We start from the raw sequence: 20,500 nt of genomic DNA on the forward strand, positions 1-20,500 counted from the left end.
TCAGGCAAGCCGACTACCCTACTATGCCTGGTATCTTGCTGAAGAGTTTCGGACATCAGAGCTCTCGACTTAGCAGGCAGACTTTCTCCTGATGCAATAGTTTTCCATGTGTCCAGAAGGACTAAATGCCACTCTAGTGATTCCATATCCAGCCTTTAACGACCAACGGAAGCTAGGTCTAGTGAAAGGTTTAAAGACTTACAAGGAACTGACTTCCTCCCTCAGGGCCAATAATAGAGGTCAGCTACTTCTAGCACTCCCCAAACCACACAAAGCCGTCTCTGCTCCTACCCTAGCTCGCTGGTTACGCTGGACCCTCGCGCAGGCCGGGATCGAGATCACTCAGTTTGGTGCTCACTCGGTTAGAAGCGCTATGGACATGAGAATGGCTGACTGGGCAGGAGCGTCAGTTTTAAGCAGTTTTACCTAAAACTGGCGGAGCAACCTGCTACCGTAATTGTAAGTAAGCTTTAAACTAGCATAATGGGAGCCTCCGGTCTTGAAGATTAAAGACACGGAGGCAAGCATTATCTCACCCAACTAAAGAAATTAAACAGCATGGTAAAGGGGAGGCCATCGAGGTATTAAGCCTAATACTCTAGAACATTATTGTTGCTTACTTGCAAAGATGTAAAGTTATGGTTTACCTTTTGCTCATTTCTTTGCCTCCCGCACATCTAATATAGGGTTATCATGCATACCAGTAACCCTTTGATGTCTTCTGATTTTTCCACCAGGGACATGAGATAAGCCCTCTTGAGTAGAGAGGAGTATCAGCACAGCGGCCAAGCAGTAGCGCACAAGCGCCTGGTTATATGCTCATCATAGTTCAGAGCACTGAAAGAGGAAGTGGTCTAAGGATTACGGCTATTTGAAAGGGCTGTATACATCACATAGGCTGTTAAGGGTCACATGTTAGACTTTTCTTAAAGTTATTCTGGAAAATCTTTGTCATACATAATGGATAAAAACCTCTAGTTTGCATCTCCACATATGTTGCTGCTACTTTCTGGGTGAAGCACAGGAGCTGCTTTTTGCTCCTGCATAACAAATATTTTACCAATCCCTGTTGTATGACATCTTCCACCATTTTAACCTCCAAAATGGCTTCTGAAATATATCTGTATATATATAGCATTTGGCATATATTCCTGTATGCCATCATACCACCAAGTTTAAAGTCTACACATTACAGTTTTTGGCTCAAAGACAGAGGCCCCACTCGCGGTAAAGGTGCAGAGCAAGTGGCAATTACCACAATTCACTGCCTTTTTATGACACAGTAGCACCCTAATTCGTACATTGTTTTCTGTTGGATCTCATAGAAATAAAGAGATGTGTGGGCCAACTGTCATTCCACAAAATGCATGCTTGCACAGGGGCACTCCATCCCTTCAAACGACCGTCACTGGCAGAGGTACCGTACTTTTTTACAAACTCTTTTACTAATGTGCTGGAGTTGAATGACCATTTATGCTGTTCCCACACATTTCCGATTTTGGTCGTGATCAGGACTGTTCCCAGGCTACGCTGGAAGCATTCATTTGAAGTGAGATTTTGGCACGGACACCTTTCTGATTGCACCAGAATATGTTTACGACTTGGCTCTTCAACAGTTTTGATAATTTACATTGTCCCCAAAAATCGGTTCCGGACTGGATAAAGACATCCTTCATGAGAGCACCCGGAAAACATCTCAATGTAATTATAAAATGAGTTAATGCGGAGAGATGGTAAAAAATAAATAAAAATTCAATTGCAGCAATGGAAAAAAGAAATCTGCGTCAGGGAGTCTGCCTGGGGCAGAGGGCCAAAATTGCTAAATCCACACATGCAGTTTGGGGACAAAAAAGTGGTGGGTCCCAGTCAGGCTCTGCAGCAACAGAGCTAGGTCCCTGTCTCAGGATCTACATGACTGTTGTGGACCTGAAGGCACCCACACAGGTTACAGAGCCCTGTATGGTCAAAGACCAGGATGGGGGTCTATGCAGGCTGAAGGGCCCTTACCTGGGCATGTGGGTGCAAAATAGGCACTGCCAAAGGCTGAGGCTTGGGTAAAAGCAGTAGGCATAGCACCATGGCCAGTGACTACAATAGGTTGCTTGGATGTGGCCTTTGCCAGGCAACAGGCAAACAGTACCTGGCAAAATGGCCACAGGCCATATGCCTAAAGACCATTGGCAGGCACGATGAGTGGTCCTGTTTATGGCTATATTGGGGTTCTTGAAGGGGGCTAAAGATGGGGTAGTCAAAGAAGGTGTTGTGGAGGTTCTTGCTGGGCATGGTCGCAATGGCAGTATGTTAGGGTGTGTCGTGGAAAAATGACCACCGACTATTCCAGTGGATAGATAGGTGAACAGTTTATTAGCAAAAAGCAAATAAGAAACCAACGACCTTACGAGACTTTGACGCAAGTGAGAAACCCCTCCCCCTTCCTCCATGCACCGTTATCTTACACCCAAAGGAAGACATCCATTTCAATGGAAGGGGAGGTCCAGACAAAGCAAGGAATCATACTGAAAAAATGTCGTAAGCAGGGGACAAAACCCCACTATACAAGTCTTTGATACCAGCTGGATTCAAACATGTTAAGACAGTATTACCAGGGAGGACAGTAGAACAGGATACATTTAGTTGAGCTGAATATACTCCCCAAAGGATCTGATAGTCCGAGGCAGGGGAGCACGCTCACAGTATGACATCTGTCTGCTAAAGCCGCTTTTCCTAAGAAAGCAGGAGCCTAAAACACGCTTACATGCGTCAAAGGGGAAACATGCCAGAAGCAGAAGATGTGAAGGCAAGCCTCACACGCATTGGGCAAAAAAGTGTTTAAACATGGCAGTTTGTAGTGTCTACTCAATATTATAATACAGCAGAATGTTAGGGGAGTACATCCAATGTTCAATTCCAGACTCCCTCCGCCCCCACAAGTGCATCATTGTTTTTTTTTAAATGACCCCCAGGAAAAAAATCTTTATATTTAAAATACCATCATAAAACCAAAGACTTTTTTGTTGTTTAAGGGACATTGTCTCGGGAAGATAGCTCTGGGCCAACGTGCTGCCTTGGAAGCAAGACACGGAGCAACACAAGTTCGATCCCCGGGTCCGCGCTTAGAAACTTCTGGGTATTATGCGCGTTATAAATAACCTATCATATGGCTGATGCACAAAACATCAAAACTACAGACATTTGTCAAATATAGTTCCTAAATCAATTATAACTCAGTCCCTGGCATGCTTTACACAGCTTGAGAGAAGAGTGAAAAACTTCTTGGGGAAGCCATCCCCGCTCTTGAACTGCAGGGTTTGAAATGGCTGGGACCTATTTAGCTCCTGCTTCTAGCCTAAGAAGGTTAGCTTGAAACAAATAGCTACCAGGAGCGAAGTTTGGCTCTCAGGCCAACTGGTGCCTAACAAACATGCATAAGCGACATTAGCTTTAAGCATTTGAGAATGTTAAGGATTGCGACACATCTACTACACATTTACACATAATGGAGCATGAATAATGGGCAAAAAGAAAGCATGCATCTCGTGGAGGTTAGATTTACAACGCATTGGGTACTTGTGCCCCAACGGTAGCTCCTGCCTTTTGGGTGATGCCCGAACACCCAGAAGCTGGTTTTAGCTCTTGCTCATAAATCCTTATATTGAACCCTGTAAATGGCACCTCTCATTGCCAACCAAGGGGTGTTGAATGTCCCATGAAGGACAAGCAGGAAGGAGGTACAAGCTGTGTGGGGGCCACCACACACACAATACATTCCCAATATTGAATCAGGCTTACTCCTGCCTCCCCACAAACCAGGACCCAGGGGCTTTGGAAATGTTTTGGTATTTATTGCCAAGAGGGGAGCCCAGACCCATCCCTCCCACAACATTATGGGCTCACACACAATTTAGTGCATGGACCTGGCCTCTAATCCCTCTGACAGAATGAGTGAACCTGAAGGAGAGGAGGAAAATCCTGGAGACAACCTGTGAAAGCGAAGACCTCCTGCAGGTGTGGGGGCGAGGTTACACTGCTGCTTATGCCTCAAACTGCCAGTCAAGGATAAAGGTGTGGAGGGAGACCCATTTAACTTTCACTAAAAGGAGGAAAGGCGCAGTTTGCACATCATGTTATACCCTAGTCTGGGGTTCCTGCAGTTTTTGACTTAATGCCAAGCCAGTAAGACTGCTATATTTTGTGACAATGAAAGAGCTAACATGGTTCACAGAGACTATATAACAAGACAAATCATCTAGCAGGAGGGCCTATTCACTGGTGTAGAGCCTCATGCCCCCCTCTTATAATCCAGAGGAAATATCTGCACACCAGAGAAATAGATAACACACCCTTGACAAGCTAGCCCAAAGAATTCCAATGCTCAAATCATGCAGCAATACACTATTCCAATAGTCTAAACGTGTTAAAGAAAAAGGGAGGAAGAAACAATCATGATGGGAAACAACCTTAACATCAACTACTGGCAACTAAGAAGAATCTTTAGAATTGCAAATCTCGATAGCCAAAATAAAGCTCACTATGCCAAACCTATCCAGCATGCAAAATACCTGCAAAAGACCATTTTCATACTGATCATGAAAGTCGGCAACCAGTTGACCAGCAAGAGCAAACCTTAAACATTTACACCAACTCTGCCTTGCCATTCTTCAACAAAGTATGACATTATGTGAAAAACCACAAGCACAGCTGTTTATGCATCTACCCTCTTTAAATGTACTTGCACATAACACTAATTAGAAGAAATCTGTCAAATTTGTGATCATTCTTTTTTATTGTTACTTGAAAAATAGCTGTACACCTTTTTTTGGGTTCCAGTTTGGTGTGCCATCAACTTCTTTTTGGGTTTATAAAGTATTGCCAAAACCTGGCCACATCGACCAATGGCAGACCAAAGGAACATAAGAACTCTGTAGTCGCCTTATGGACCACTCCACACCCCAACTAACAGAATTGCGGCAACTCAATGAGCAGGAACTGAACACTACTATTTTACACAGACATTCTAGTAGCATCACCAGACCTCCATAAAACGCTTCCAATTGGACGATCCGCCTGCCAAGCGATCTGCATCACCCATCTGGCCGATCACATAGGACCTGAATACTTGCAGCATAAATGTACATGCTATAGGTGTAACAGAAACCTCAGATCAGGTTCAACACCATCTAGCCCTCCCTAATTATTCATCAGCCACATGGAGGACCACCTTACATTGAGGAAGGCTCTGAAAACCTCTCTTCCCATCGGCACCCTCACACTCTTAGCCCGGATCTCAAGCCCACCTGGGTGCATACTATAGCCCACCCCATCATGGGGAAATCAGGTGAGCAGCAGGCTTCCATTAGGCGGAGCATATCACTTCGTACCCACGCCTATGTGATACGATCTGCATGTCCATATCGAATTATGCTGGTCTTTCTACAACAGACCCTCATGCACTGCATCCCAAGGAATACACCTGTGTCCTACCAAAGGTTTGGTCCACACAACCATATACATTGACTACACTTCCCCTAAACATGCATCACCCTACGCCAGAGTGCCACCTCCCATAGAATACAGACAAGTCCCCACTCAAAATTCAGTCGAACCGTCCACAAATTCTTTGACAATTTGACACTGCACCCATCTCCTCACCTGATAAGGGCTGATGTTAGGGACCTAGCCACTTTCTACCTTCGTTCTGGTTGCAAATGCACACACATTTTATCACTCCTTTCATCATTTCCCAACCACTGACTACAGACTTCATAAGGGCGTTCATCCTCACAGTGCTTTGGTGCAAAACTAATGCCACATAATAGGTTTATTCTAGCATAGTAGATCAATCACATGCTAGATTCTGGCCAATGGCAGAAAAAAAACTGCTCATGTAGTCTGGGACTATCTTAAAAACACGTAGACAGACACCCCTAGTAACTTCATCCTTCTGGACATCGTGGGCACCTTCAAGACAATGTGCCACATAATCCTAATCAGTAGACTAGCTAAGGCAGCCCTCTCTCAAACAGTATTAAACTAAAGTGCCAAATTTCTCACATATGTAACCTAAAGAAACCGCCTGCCTCCTTTCAAATTAATACAGTGGAACTTTATATTTGGCACCCTAAGGAATCTGCCCCCCCCAATTGAATCTCTACAATACAAAGCTGCCTTATATGACAATCAACAAACAAGGAATTACCCATTGCAATTAAGCAGGGGACTCTCAAATAGTGTACAACACTAAGTAGACTCAAAGCAGCGACTGGTTTCGCCTAAATCCTGATAGACTCCTGGATAACCAGGAACAGACAATCCCAAGCCAGACCAAACCTGAAATAATGATTTGCAAACTAATACCATAAACTAGTTGCCTATCCCTTGGCTTGACTACCCTTTGGCCTAAAAGACAACAAAAACGTCAAATGTTATGGCTTACTCCCTTTCTCTGGAATGACAGATCAAAGTATTAGTCAGAACCTGATTTTTCTCACCCAAGGTCAATCAAGTACATCATGTTCCATTTATCTTTTCTGCACACTACGCATGTGGTCATTACAATGGTGCTTATCAGATTGGACTATGGCAACAACCTCTCCATATTCTTACCCAATTACCAGCACATAGTGCTAGCATACGACTCAATAAATCCAAATATCATCCCAGCCCCAAGATCCTACACAGTCTTTCTATTAAATGATTCAATAAAAGTAACTAACGGCCGAAGCAGTAATCAAGGAATAATTACCTCCAAATGTCCAAGACGCTTTGATAAAGCAAAGCTGTCTTAGTAAGTGTTCCATGCTACAAAGAGAAAAGGCAAGGAGGGACATGCCTTGGCCTGTGTTGGCCATCAACATCCCGGGAGGATAGCTCAGCGGCAACATGCTCGCCTTGGAAACAAGACAACACGAAACACAGGTTCGATCCCCGGGTCCGCGCTTAGAAACCTCTGGGTATTAAGTGCGTTATAAATACGAAACTAAGCCATCTTCCCGTAACAGCGCCTCCATGCCCCCGGGCTATGTGAGCGGTTTAAAAATGCACATAAATAAAAATAAATTAATGTTTAGAGCATCATACCCAGACACCTTTGATACAGGAGAAACACAACCTTTCAGAAATGGCTGAAAATGTCTATCTTTCGCACACTGTAAGGAGGAATGCACTGCATCGGCCACCTCAGGTGAACTGAATACCCTGGTACATGGTACCCTCACTAACTGGGACATCTGAGGTACAACACAAAATAACACTTAAGCCTAGAAACCACCCCTTCTCCAAACATTAAGGATCCTCAGATACCAATAAACACAAATACTTAATCCACACACACTACTAGATACGATCACTTACCAGATAGTAAAACCACCAGTCAGTAAAATTAGAAACCTTAAATAGCCATCAACATGAAAAAATCAGCATAAAAGCTTTGGTAGGACCCAATTAGCAAGTGTGACAACACCACGGCACACCTTCCGTAACACCTTACCAAAAGGCCACGCTTCATTAACTAGACACTCCAATTGACCTCGATCAAATCCAAGAACTCCAGATGACCAAATGGGAAGAAGCAATCCCAAAAACCTGGTACTGCCCATTTAATAAGACTAGCAACACCACACACACGTACCCATGGAAAGTGAATGCAACATTTGACAGTAACCGAGTGTCCCCGACAAACTCTAATGAGCAACTTTCCCACCGCTAATACAGCCATCAGCATCACGCTCTCATCCACCATACATTGGACGCACTCATCAGCAGTTCAGCTTTCATGTAGTCTCACATTCCACTATAATTTTCCATCATCCCACCATGTCGCATCTCCACCCCCATCCATCCATTCTCCGGGTGAATCTCTGTGGAACACCCGTTCTTCATATGGGTACACGGGCCCTAGATGTCTCAACTCACCTAGAATCTCATCTGTACATAGAACGTGGAGATACCGAAAATGTGAGCAACAATGCATCAAGATTCACACCTTGCCTGTAGACAAAGGACCACCAACATGCCAGAAGATGCACTATGCAAGACCCATTTCCATTACATTATTACGGGCCAATATTCATTAAAGATTAGTTTTGCAGCGAGACACATCCAGTGTGTTTGTACCCAGGCGATCTGTCTTCTGTCCTGCCCCATATGCCGAAGTCTCAATGCTTAAGACCGGTTCCTATGGCAGAGCAAATGCATAGTTGCATACAAGGTATATATGCCAGTGGGCGAATGCTGTCTCCATACTCATCACGGGGGTTACCAGGCCTCTATGACAATAGGGTGCACATTACACCCCACACCCACAACATATGTAGCGACACTGGTTCACAGCGGAGCGCAGTCTTTGCCCATCGACCCGCCAAGCGGAACGTAGATGGAGAAAACATTACGATGTTCCATTAAAAACAACGTACTTCATATCACACAGCCCTTAAAGCAGTCAAATTGGGCCACTTTACTAATTCCATTCAGTCGGCCGTGAATGTCCCAAATAAACTCTTTGAAATTGTAAAAAACGTGTGCAACCCGGCTGGGATTGCGGGGTCATTCAATTTGCCTAAGTGTGTGACAATCGCTCAAGTTTTTTTTATTGACAAAAGCAGAGGATCAGGAAAGACTTTACAAAGGGGTGGCCGAGTCTAGAACTGTCGGAAATTCGTTCTCAGCCACTGCAAGTGCAGGTGGTGGCTATTCAATTTCACTGCTTTTCACCCACTAATAAGGTAGCGATGAGCGAGTCGGTGATTAAAGTCGGCTTCACCCCCCTATTTAAATGGGACCCAGAGTTTTTTTTTTGTTCTTGCCGAAGCCATAAACTCTTCACTGGCTTTTGGACAAATCACTGCTAAGTTCAAAGAAGCACTGGTAATTCATCTGCTAAACAAACCTTCTCTGGACGCCTTGGTTTTATCTAACTATCGTCCCATCTCGTTATTGCCTTTCTTTATGAAAATGATGGAAACAGTGGTCATCCCACAGCTGAGGGTTTTTCTCACGGGACAGACTGTCTTAGACCCTTGCCAAATGGGCTTTCGCTCCCCGATGGGGACGGAGTCTGTTTTGGTAGTAGTATTGGACGAGCTTACCTTGATCAGGGATAAGGGCAGCACAGCAGGCCTTATTTTATCGGCCGCCTTTGACACCATGGACTACAAGATCCTTCTATCCAGATTACAGGGGGCGGGGTTCTCTGGAGCAGCCTTGGACTGGTTCTGTGTTTTCCCGTCCTTTCGTGTTCATATGGTTTCCCTCCCTCCATATAGGTCCTCCACAGTTGCAGTGACATGTGGGGTCCCGCAGGGCTCGGTCCTCTCCCTGCTGCTTTTTAATTTGTATGTTCAGCCCCTGATGACTTATTCGGTCCTTTGGGTTCTGGGTCTTTTCCTACGCAGACACCACCCAAATACTGTTTAGGTTAGGCCCGGACCAAACAGGTACAGCATCAAAATTGAGACAATGTCTTGACGCCACCCGAGGTTGGATGGCAGCCAATTGGCTAAAAGTGAATGACAGAAAGACTGAAGTCCTGATTCTGGGCCCGACTGAAGCCCCCGTAAACTGGATGTCTTGACTTTTGCCCCTCTCATTGGGCCCTCTGGAGTGCCAGTTAAGGTGGTTCGGAATCTGGGCATTGAATGATCTGCCTTGCTAACTATGGATTATCAGATAAACTCTGTCTGTGGACTTGGCTTCCTTAAGCTTAAAGAACTGAAGAAAGTTCTCCCTTTTATTCACGCCCAAGTGGTTGCACCTCGTCTTAATGGTAGCATTGACTACTGCAACGCCATTTATCGATCTCAACCTATGTATCCCATTCAATGCCTGCAAGTCTTACAAAACGCAGCAGTCCGGTTAGTGAACGGGATTCCTTTCGGACAGCTTGTCTCCTAGGCTTGCCAAGCTCTAAATTGGCTGCCTGTTACAGCCCAAGTTAAGTTCAAAGCTTCATGTATAATCGATCGAGCTATGAAGTGGTGATTCAGGAGAAATGGCAGAGCTATAGCCCTAGCTGCCCTCTCTGGTCCACCAATCCAGTGCTCCTATGCGTCCCTAGGCATCGCAAGGAGCGAGTCGGCAGCTGAGCTATTTCTGTTGCAGGGCCTAGACTCTGGAATTCTCGGTCGCTTGCGCTATGGCATAACAGATTTTGATCTTTTTAAAACAGAAATTAAAAACCCACTATGTGATTTCTCAGTTTATCTCTCTGGTATCATTTTTCTGTGCCATGATGCCTTCGGTGACAGTGCACAATATAAGTATTAGATTGATTGATTTGTAACCCAAATAGGTCTTTTCCCCCCTAAGCATGTAGGTTATATGTGATAAGCAAAAAAACAGTTTCTGGCAAAACTCAGAATTTCTATTCTCTTCATAAAGAAAGCTCAAGTCTTTCCTATTCTGGTTCGTTCCCTTGTCACTGAAATAGGTATACTAACCAAAAGTACACTTCTCAAATTGCATTATGAAACATCAGTAGTGAATTTATTCATACTTTGCATGTATAATATTTGGTCAATATATATCGATCTTATGGTACGATATGAAAACATGTCAAACAAATTAAGCAATATCCAACTTTTGTACAATATATACAGACTTGGCAGAAATCATCTTTTCTTTTTCAGTGTGGACCGTCAGTTCTTTTTATCACAAGGTTTTTCCATTAAAAAAATAACCTTATTTTTGCCACTGTTAATCTTTAGGGCATAAAAGGCAGGCGAGTGTTAAACAAGGTCAATCAATCATATGGAAAAAGGAAAACCAAACTTTAAATTTCTTTTTTATACTGGCATGCCAATTTCTTACATGTACAGATGTTTGATACTCTTATAATCCCAGATAACTGAACCATTAAAGTAACAGACTAAGAGAATTCAATATTGTTCCAAGGCACTTACTGAATCTCCTTGAACTAGGACAAATTTAGTATTGACAATTAAACATTATATAATATAAAAATAACCTTTTGCTTACAATTTACAAAATGTATTACAATCTTTATCCCTGCAAACCTGCAGCACTGGTTGCATTTGTTCAACAAAGAGAAAACATCTGAAATAAGTGTCTAAAATTGCAGGGCAAATAATTTACAAATAAGGTACATAGATTTTAGACCATGCAGAGATTTCTTACATCTTCTGTTAATAATATTGTACGAACGCAACATTCTCAAATTATACAGTATATCTGCTGTCCCTATACATATACAAAACAATGCATACATATCAAATAAAAGATGCCAAAAGTAGTCCATAAACTCTATCATAAAAGTCTCACTATATTAACATATGTCTAAAAGCAGCGTGTAACAGGGTTAAAAGACATTAAGGCAATAATACTTTATAAAGTTACAAAATAAACCATATGTAATACTTTTTCCCCTAAGTTTTCTATAAGGCAGGTAAATGGTCCCAGCAAGTAAATCTTACGATTTTATACTAGAATCCACAGTTTGGAACAATATTTATGGTACATGTGAGATATAGATTAAAAAATGTACCATTGCGTAGTTAGTGAAATCGGCTGCAGGTAGCTAAATCTGCAGTTTTTTTTGTGTTAGTCAACATTAACAACAAAAAATACGGAATACTATAGTTTCAGTGGCACTTTAAGATTCCAGTATGAATTAACATCTCTTGCTTTTTTCATCATGTCCATTCTGAGGGCGGCTCTCTCGGGCCTCTAGGTTTTCCACAACGATTGCTGAAGCCTAAAGTGAAAAAAATAAAACGGGCTGAAAAAACGAGGTTCACAGTTATCTCCTAACATATGGCTAAAATACAGTCTATGGTGACAGAAAAACTTCTACTTGGCACAGATTTAATGTTTTATGCATGCTATCTAATCGGTTTAAATGCAGGTTTATCTTTTCCATTGAAAGGCACACAATAATATGTTTATATTGTAAAGGTACACGTTTCTCAGATTTGTTTGTGGATACAATTCTCGCATCTACTTTCCTTACATTGTATCAGTGCAATAATTAGCTGCACTCCAGTTTTTAAAGGATTTCCTTTCAGAGAAAACAGCCCAGACCACCCCTAAAGCTAAGGGTAATGATGGCAGGTAGATTTATTGAGAGTACTTATGGGTAGAATAAGCTAGTAGAGGTCTCATTGTTTGCAACCAATACTTGTTTTCTCTGCAGAAACCTCTTCTTGAATTGTGGTGCTATCAAGGGACAGAGTATGTGCTACACAGAATCTACATACACACCCTTCTAGGTCTATTTTCCCAGGTTCATAGCTACTTACCATTAGAGGGATCTGGTGCCTTCCCCAAATAATTGAGACCAGGCAGACTGTATATGTTGTGAGGGAGGCATGGTATCACTACTAGATACTGACGAGAGCTGCAGGTTTCAAAACCTTTATTGGTGGTTTAAAAGGGTTTGGAAAACTCCCATCTTGCCTTAGAACTAAGATGCGAGTATTCTCGACCATCAAACGAAACAAAAATACAGCCCTAAAAATAAAATGGACTATACTAATAAACAATGCCTGCCCTTTTTCTAATAAAATAAATGTGTAAAGGGAATGTGTAATGCAAAAAGAAAAAAAATTCAGTGTTGTATGGCTGAGTAAACTCCCTTACCCATGTTTTGTAGCACAGGGTAAGGTGGCACACTTGGACCTTGCGACACTCTGGCTTCGGACACAAGGATGCAGTTTGTTTCGTGGACCAGGGCCCACTTGGCCTTACACGAAAACTCACTAGTTCATCCACTGGATCTCTTGGATTTCTCTCACTACAGCCCAGGTCACCTTTTAGCATATCAGTGTTCAACAAAATAAATTGTTACCACAATTCAGTACAGGCTTCCCTCTGCCGGGCTCAAACCTTTCAATCAGCCTTTGTGGGGGTTCCCTTCTCCAAGTTTCAATCACACCTTCATAGTCTTCCCTCTGTTGGGCTCGAGCCCCCTTTCACTTTCCTTCCGCTGTCGAAGACTTTCGGAACGGCAAAGCTTTTACTCTTACCTCAGCATGGCCACTTTGACACTTACTCTTTCCTCAAACGTTACTTTTTTTCTCCTACACCAAGGCATTTTGGTAAACGTTTCGAGCACCATACTTATTTCAAAGTTCAAAGATCTCTCACATCCAGGTTGCCCTCTGCCAGGATCAAACTTAACAGTTCAAATCTTGCTCAGTTTCTTTCTCTTCCCGCCACTTTTATGGCAGACATTTCACAGAGACTTTTGACTGGGCAATCTTTCGCCAGATCACTGTTACTTTGTGGCTTTAATTTACAGTTCTTTACAATGCTTTGCTTTCTCTTGCGTCTCATCGGCACACCCGCAACCTTCATTCATCGGATAACGTTGCCGTCAAGTTTCATTTAACACAGACCGGACATTCATTGTTTTCATCAACTCACTGGCTTTGTTAATTAATTTTCCTCTTTTGTGGCTTTGATTCTAAGTCAAGGCTGATACCATACCTGCTGCTGCGCCTACCAAACTCTGAACTTCACCCGGGAGGGTGGCTGCTATCCTTGAAACACAAAAGAGGTTTGTCTCTTCTCTCCAACTGGGCTTCCTGCGCAACATTCAAGGCCATTTGGCGGTAATTCTCTCGCCAGGGTGTCCAAGGTTTCGCCTTACCTCGGTTCCATCCCTCTGCCTGTCCCTCTGCTTTGCCGCTGCCCTGAAGAACTGCTCCTTCTCGTGCATGGCCTTGCTCAGAGTGCGTCTCAGTGTTCCACCTTTTAACCATGCGGGGAGAGCTAATAGGTACCAGGTGTTCGTATTTAAGTTCAAGTGCCTGATCCTGCCTGATATTAGTGGGACATGTCCAATGTATTGCATGGGTGGTACTCCCTTTAGCCTGAGGTCTCCTCTTCCACAGCTCAGTGTTTGTGTAGAGATGGGGCGGAGATCTGCGGAAGTTGGAATGTCCTATAAAATAGGACTGAAAGGGGTATATGGAAATTGGTGGGGGGATACCCTGTCTTGCCATCGGGCATTCCCCCACTCACCCAGGTGACCCTCCGCACTTGTCCATCCCACAGGCTCTGGATCCAAAGGTGATGGCCATGCCTCAGCCACCTTAGTAAGGGATCCCCAGAGTCTAGGCATTGAAACAACCTCTGGTTTTTCACAACATCGAAACCCAAGTTCAAACAGAGAGCAAACTGTTCTCCTAAAGGTTATTTTCTACAGATGATTATTTTTGTTTTATTCATCCCAAGCAGAAAGAATATTGACCACACACTTCCAAACAAAGGCTCAGTCCTAGAAGCAGAGTAAAAGACACTGTTGGGAGAAAATATGACCAGAACGCAGAGTCCTTTACATATCTCTTGACTAGCGACACCCTTAGGCAATGCCTTTGAAAGCCCCTCTTTTTAGTAGAAGTAGCAATTTCCTGAAAAGGCTAGGTTAGCAGCATTGATAAAAGACATATTGAGATAGTCTGTTTAGTCACGTCCATATGTCTCAAACAAATTACAAAAAACAATGGTCTTTGATATTTTTGACGGTCAAATCTGTTGCGATTAAGTCCCATGTTTTAGGTTGAGGGATGAGCCTTTGGTGAACTTGGAGCTCAAGTGTCACCAACTGATACAGGCCCCTAATCAAGAAAGGGGAGGACACCCCTCCACCAAGCTCCCAGTCCATCAAAAAGTTCAGGAATTCCCCCCCCCCCCCGCCCCAGAACCTGAATGTCTATTGCCATTCATGGTCAAACCGCAATGTGATCAGGCATGAGAAGTATTGGCTCAGGAACAAGGACCCAAGCTAGAATTCTTAGGGATACTCCAAAACGACCAATGTGGAAAACACGACCCTCCCCTTGTTCCAATGAGTAAGCGCCAACTCTGATACCCCGGGCCTCCTTTCTATAAAGAAGGAACCCCAACCTCTGGAGGTGGCTCAGTCCCAGTGAGCCCCTTCTCAGATGTTGGGGGGAAAAAACATACCACCACCTGTAGGGTATACTGCTTGCCTGGCGGAGGGAGCAAGTGTGTCACTCTCACGGGGTGATATTACCTTCAGCCCTTCAAAAGCACTTGCCATAGAAAAGAAAATTAATATTTGCTTTACTGCAGGCATGGTAGGCCATAGACCCATTGCTTCAAGAATTGGTCAGAAGGGAAGATAGTTTGCCTCAGCCACAATTCACGTATGCCTGTGCAAACTTGAAGCAGAGTTTGAGAATGGTAGTGCGAGAAAAAAAAAAAAAAAAGAACAGGCCCGGATGCATGTAAAGAGGAGATCTGCAGCACTGTTGTAGCAGCTACAATGCCAAGTACTAGTCCAAGATTATGGACTCCACTGAATGCTTCTCACCGAGCCACATAAGGCCCTATTCACCAAGTGGACTCTACTGGGAAGTTTGCAGACTCACAAGAAAGGACTCTAAAAAATAAAAGTGACAGACCAAAGTATGGGGTTAGGAGTTGAGGGTGTGAGGTAGACTATAGCACATGAATTGGCAAGGAGGAAAGGTCTAGGAGAAAAGAGGATTGGAGAACACCAAAGAGGGAGAAGAAGTGGAATGTAGGGGGAAGAGAGCACATCAAGGAAAGAGGGGAGACAGGAGTAATAAAAGAGGGAACTGAGTTGAAGGTGCAAAGGAGACATCAAAATATAAGGATCATCATTTGGACAATCCGGGAAGAAGAGAAGTCAAGGAAAAGATTGGAGAGGGGCTGCTCAGAGCATGGTGGATTGTCTTGGAGAAGGGCTATAGCGGAGTGGTATGGTTGAAAGAGTCAACATCTGGTACAGGAACAGTAGCCAGGGAGGTCCCCTTGGCCAGCTATTGAGATATTTCAGCCTAAATTACACGGTAGGATAAGATCCTAAAGAGTGACGCCTGGCCCAATTTAAGCCGACACAAGGCTTTGGGAGTAGCGGTGCCAATGTGCATTAGGATGAGAAGCAGACTAGTAACTTTCTGATAAGACTACAATAGGGCACATGGTCTCCAGCACCAAAGATAGCCACACTGAAAGATGTCTAGCGGCTGCTGCAGATAAGATCCCTCCCGACTGGCACTAATGATTTCTCCCCATGAAAAACCCCATGAAAAAATGGTAACATCAATCAGAATATCAGGATCAAAAGTCTTACCAAATAAAAGCGTAGGGAGTCATTTACAACAAAAGAGCAGGGGGGCCCGTGTGGCAGCAACCACCTAAAATGATGGCACCCAGTTAAGCGCAATAAGCCCTGCAGTGGAAGTGCATCGGGGCATATGGTGATGAAAGGGGATGCACCATGACTCCTGAAAAATATGAAGCCGAGTGTTTCTAAAAGCCACACAAATTGGGCAATATTAGCTGCGATAATGGTGTTCGGAACAGCACAGAAGATCATCCCATGGATAACACGAGCACTGCAGAAGTCTGTCAGCAGATTCTATGCAACAAGCAAAATCACAAACCTGCACGAGTACTTTCATTGTAGACTGTGGAGCAAATAAGTATAATGATCACAGAATGGACAAAGCAACCAAGAGTGTTGGTATTACCTTTGTCAGTGCCGAGATGATACAGAGGCAATGCTTGTGGAGAGAGATGGTGTAGCACTTCAGTACTTGCTTGGTGCTACTGCATAGGGTTTCCTGAAGTGGCAACAGGCGCAATGATAGGGTTCTGCCTAATTACAGCCAAGTAGGGGTGCACAGCATGACGGATTACAACAAGGAAGGTATAGCGTCACTGCAGAGGTTTCCTCATCTAATATCTTCCAAAAGATCAACCCGCAGAGGGAACACTATACAGCACTAATCGTCACCACAAGGGGAGCTAACAATTTTGGTGGCTTCCAAACAGCAAGCATTGCTTTCTCTTTTAAAACGGAGATGGAGCATCAACAAGCAATAACTTGACCAAGTAAGACCAAGTGCTTAGTCACAGTCACCAAGGTCAAAATCCGGTCAACTACTAAGGATTTCAACACCACCAAAGATATCAAACATGACACTGAACAACCTAGACCATTCTGAACCCATCAGAAAGTTCAAACTTTACAAGCTGAATAACGCCAAAATGCAGATGGATGTTGCAGATATAAAAAGAAAGTTACTCACCTAAGTGACAACTTTACTCAGTCTCCTTTCCCCCATAACCAGGGGTGTCTGTCCCATTGACAATAGCAGCAAATTTTACATCAGAAAAATCCTCCAAATGTAAATTTGGGGGTTGTAGCCAGTGCACAGCGTAATCACGAAATCCAACAACACCCGCTAGTTCTTATTTCCTCACCATTAGGCATGCTGTCTAACTTCTATTCTGGGGAGAGGGAGGAAGGGCACATGGAGAAAAGGGCACTGTGGACTAAGTACAGTAGTCACTCTAGTCAGAAATGTTCTAACTCCTAAGTGCTGTATCCCGAGCTTCTTATTTATGGCAAAGTAGCAAGCCATCACACTCCCTAGGTGGAAAGAATCATCTATACAAAAAGGTTCTGCAGGAAAGTGTGGCCAAATGTAGCGTCTGATGCACTATTGGTGTCTCTACAGTCGTTTTTGAAAACAGCAGACTGAGGACCATGCAACTTCTTTCCACATGAAATCCCATGATATCCGCCTTTGAAATGCTACAGGTGCAGCCATAGTCCTGAATGCACGTGTATGGACAACTTTTGACTAACAAGTAGGATTCTGAAATACACCCAACAACACACTGCGCAACCAATGACTTCTACACTTTCCTACCCAGTTAAGAAATTCCAAAGGTGAAAAACCTGTTACTGTACTTCCTAAAGGGCTGTTCTGTTAAGGTAAAATGTCAATGCTGTGTGTAGAACCTCTGCAGTGACGCTATACCTTCCTTGTTGTAATCCGTCATGCCGTGCACCTCTACTTGGCAGAACCCTATCATTGCGTCTGTTGCCACTTCAGGAAACCCTATGCAGTACCTTCAGAGTGGAGGTTTGGAAAGTACACCAGGAGAGGAAGCCCTGGTTAATATGAAAAGAAGAAATCACCATAGACTGAGAATTTTGGATGTGCATGACAACCTTATCTGTGATAAACGGTTGGTCAGAAGTTGGAAGGGACTGAATTTCACTTAAGCGCTGGCTGACATTACTGCCATTTGAAACAAACGTATTATCCATAAAGTCCATGAACTCAAGGGCTTGTGAGAATTTGCTGGAAATACCAGATTTAAATCCCATGCTGCATGCCGGAACTTCACTAGTGACTAGAGCCTCATGAGCCCCTCAAAATGACACCATATAACTGATTAGAAGTAGAGAAGGAAAGGTCACAAGAATTCATCTTAACGCCTACACCTGAAAGGTAAGTTTAAGAGGAGTTGATCTGTACACCAGAAACTGTGAGGTGCGACAAACGGAACGTGATTCAAGGAGCACTTGAGAGGATGCAATCCTTTAACAAAAGACAGATGGCAAACCTAAGTCATTTAATTCTATACTGGGACTGAGGGGAAGGCTTCCTGGCCACCTGAAGTATTCTTATGTTATCCAGCAACATCCCAAGGTGTCCCGTGGTTAACGTCTCAAAAACCAACTGACCAAGCACAGCGATTGAGGGGACTGGTCAATTGCCACCCCTTTCTGCGGATTCAGAATTCTAGAAAGACCAAAAAATATCACAGCTTCTGAAGCTCGCGCCACTAGGTCTTAGAACAAAGTCTTGGCCAGTTAGTGCGGCGTGATCAGAATCATGGAGGAGTTGCAAGAATTGTGACACTTGGATATCACATTCTGAATGTGAAGGATCAGAGTTAGCGTGCAGTGCATCCGATTGCACCAAAGAAAGATTACATCATCCTAGAGAGAGCGGATGTCCCGAGCCCCTCGATGCAAGTGTTCTGCCTTTCAACTTGCTCACCGAAGCAAACCAGTCCAACTGGGGAATACCCCATTACTGAAATATTAGGTGTAAGACAGAACTATGAAGCTCCCATTTGTGGTTGGTCTGGTGAGCGCATCAAAATGAGCTATAAAAAATCTGAAGCTTGAAAGGGCAAATCCCGAATTTTGTCTTGTATATCCTCGTAAAAACCACATCTTCCCGGATGCACATGCCTCTTGTCGCTCTATCTATAGGGTGTGCCAAGGCTTTAAACTGATCTTGTGCTATAGCTCTCGCATATGCCAGGCCAGCTTGGCAAATAGTCTTCCTAGAAGAAGATCGCTTTGAAAGACTGCTACCTCTTTCCAGAGTCGCTAATTGGAGGCACCAACAATTGGTCTGTGTTGGCCCATCTGAGACCATTAATCTTCGTCAAGGAGTCCAGTGGCCTTTATTCCCTCTTTGGGGGAATGGAAGAAGTGGCAAAGATTAAGACGCAACAGAGGAAACCTTAAAAAATAACTATGCTGCTGCCACCACTGAAAAGAACTACATTGGGTGGACCGACAAATGAATAAGTCTGAAGATAATTGCCTATAGCTCAAATTCAGTTTCTTAATCATCGGAGTGGACAAATGCGGTTTACTCTGCATTTTCATAATCTCTGCTAACATTTACCCGTAGAACACTGGAGCCAGCCACAGCCCCGATTGCCCACAACAGACATGCCTGGTTCTATCTGGGGTTTCACAGGAGTGGGTGGACCAAAGAATTCAGCCACCCCACAGTCGCTCTTGAAAAAGCCAGAGGGGAAGAAGGGATGTCCTTCAACAGGTCCTAAGGTACTTCCTCCGTCACCGGATCATCAGTGCAGCAGGAACCATTATAGGATGAGTATTCACCACTAGCACACATTTCAGCAGAGGCACAGAAAACAGCAGCACCAAGGGTGCCGGTTCATACACTGGTGCTGGCTGCCGAAGTGGAGGGGCTGGAAGAGCCGTAGCAGTAGGATTTGCCTAAGGGAGCAGCCTCTTTATAAGACGCCTAAAATAGGATGTCATATCGGATGACCTCATAAACCATCAAAAAAGTAGTCCTAACAACCCAATTGTGATGGGAGAAGCATGGGCGGGATACCAGTACTGCTGTTAAGGATGACTCCCATATATCTGAAAAACAGAAATAATAAGGTTGTCCTATACGGTTTGCACCATACCGGAGTCATAATGGGAGACCATTCCAAATGAGGGGAGAAAGAACCCCTCCGTATAGTCGAAGGGATTCCGATTGGCCTAGAGTTCGCTTTAGGAGCTTTCAGTTCATGGCTTGAGTTCTAGGGCAAATCCCCAAAATCCTGTACAAAGGATATGGCCAAGTCAGAACCTGGCGAAGTTCAGATTGTGCCCGACCCCACCTCATGGTGTGCCGCTATTTTGCTTAGCGAGAACTAGCACATAGAGGGCTTTAAGGCTGGCTTTAATTTGTGGCCCTCGCTTCACTTGACAAGCTCTCTGGAAGAGTCCAGTGGAAGAGTTTCAGACCTTGAAGCAAGCACCAGTGAAAGGAGCAGACCCCTTGAGGAGAGGGACAACCTAAAGAGCCCTCAGTGCATGCATAGGTGCAAGGCCCCTCATTATCTTCTGCATGAGCACAAAGAACCTCAACACCCTTTGGGTTGCCCCGGCTGTACCAGACTGAAGGACAAGGCGGGTCCCTCCTGGACT

General features: G+C 44.0%; 1 protein-coding gene across 4 annotated transcripts in view; it reads right to left on the bottom strand.

The window, feature by feature from the left end:
• Positions 1–10,452: 10,452 nt before the first annotated feature.
• PTPN12 (protein tyrosine phosphatase non-receptor type 12) overlaps positions 10,453–20,500 on the bottom strand; it is an 820,244-nt gene continuing 810,196 nt past the window's right edge. For 2 of the 4 annotated variants that reach the window (XM_069628048.1, XM_069628046.1), the window contains one exon: positions 11,513–11,707. In XM_069628048.1, coding sequence (XP_069484149.1) covers positions 11,646–11,707 — 62 coding nt within the window. In that variant the 3' untranslated portion in view covers positions 11,513–11,645. Of the gene's footprint in view, positions 11,708–20,500 lie in introns of all 4 variants that reach the window. The other 2 variants (XM_069628049.1, XM_069628047.1) reach the window with 2 other exon arrangements.

Source organism: Ambystoma mexicanum, chromosome 12 (genome assembly GCF_040938575.1).
Source record: "Ambystoma mexicanum isolate Mex_15411 chromosome 12, UKY_AmexF1_1, whole genome shotgun sequence".
In the NCBI taxonomy this organism is placed as follows: Eukaryota; Metazoa; Chordata; class Amphibia; order Caudata; family Ambystomatidae; genus Ambystoma; species Ambystoma mexicanum.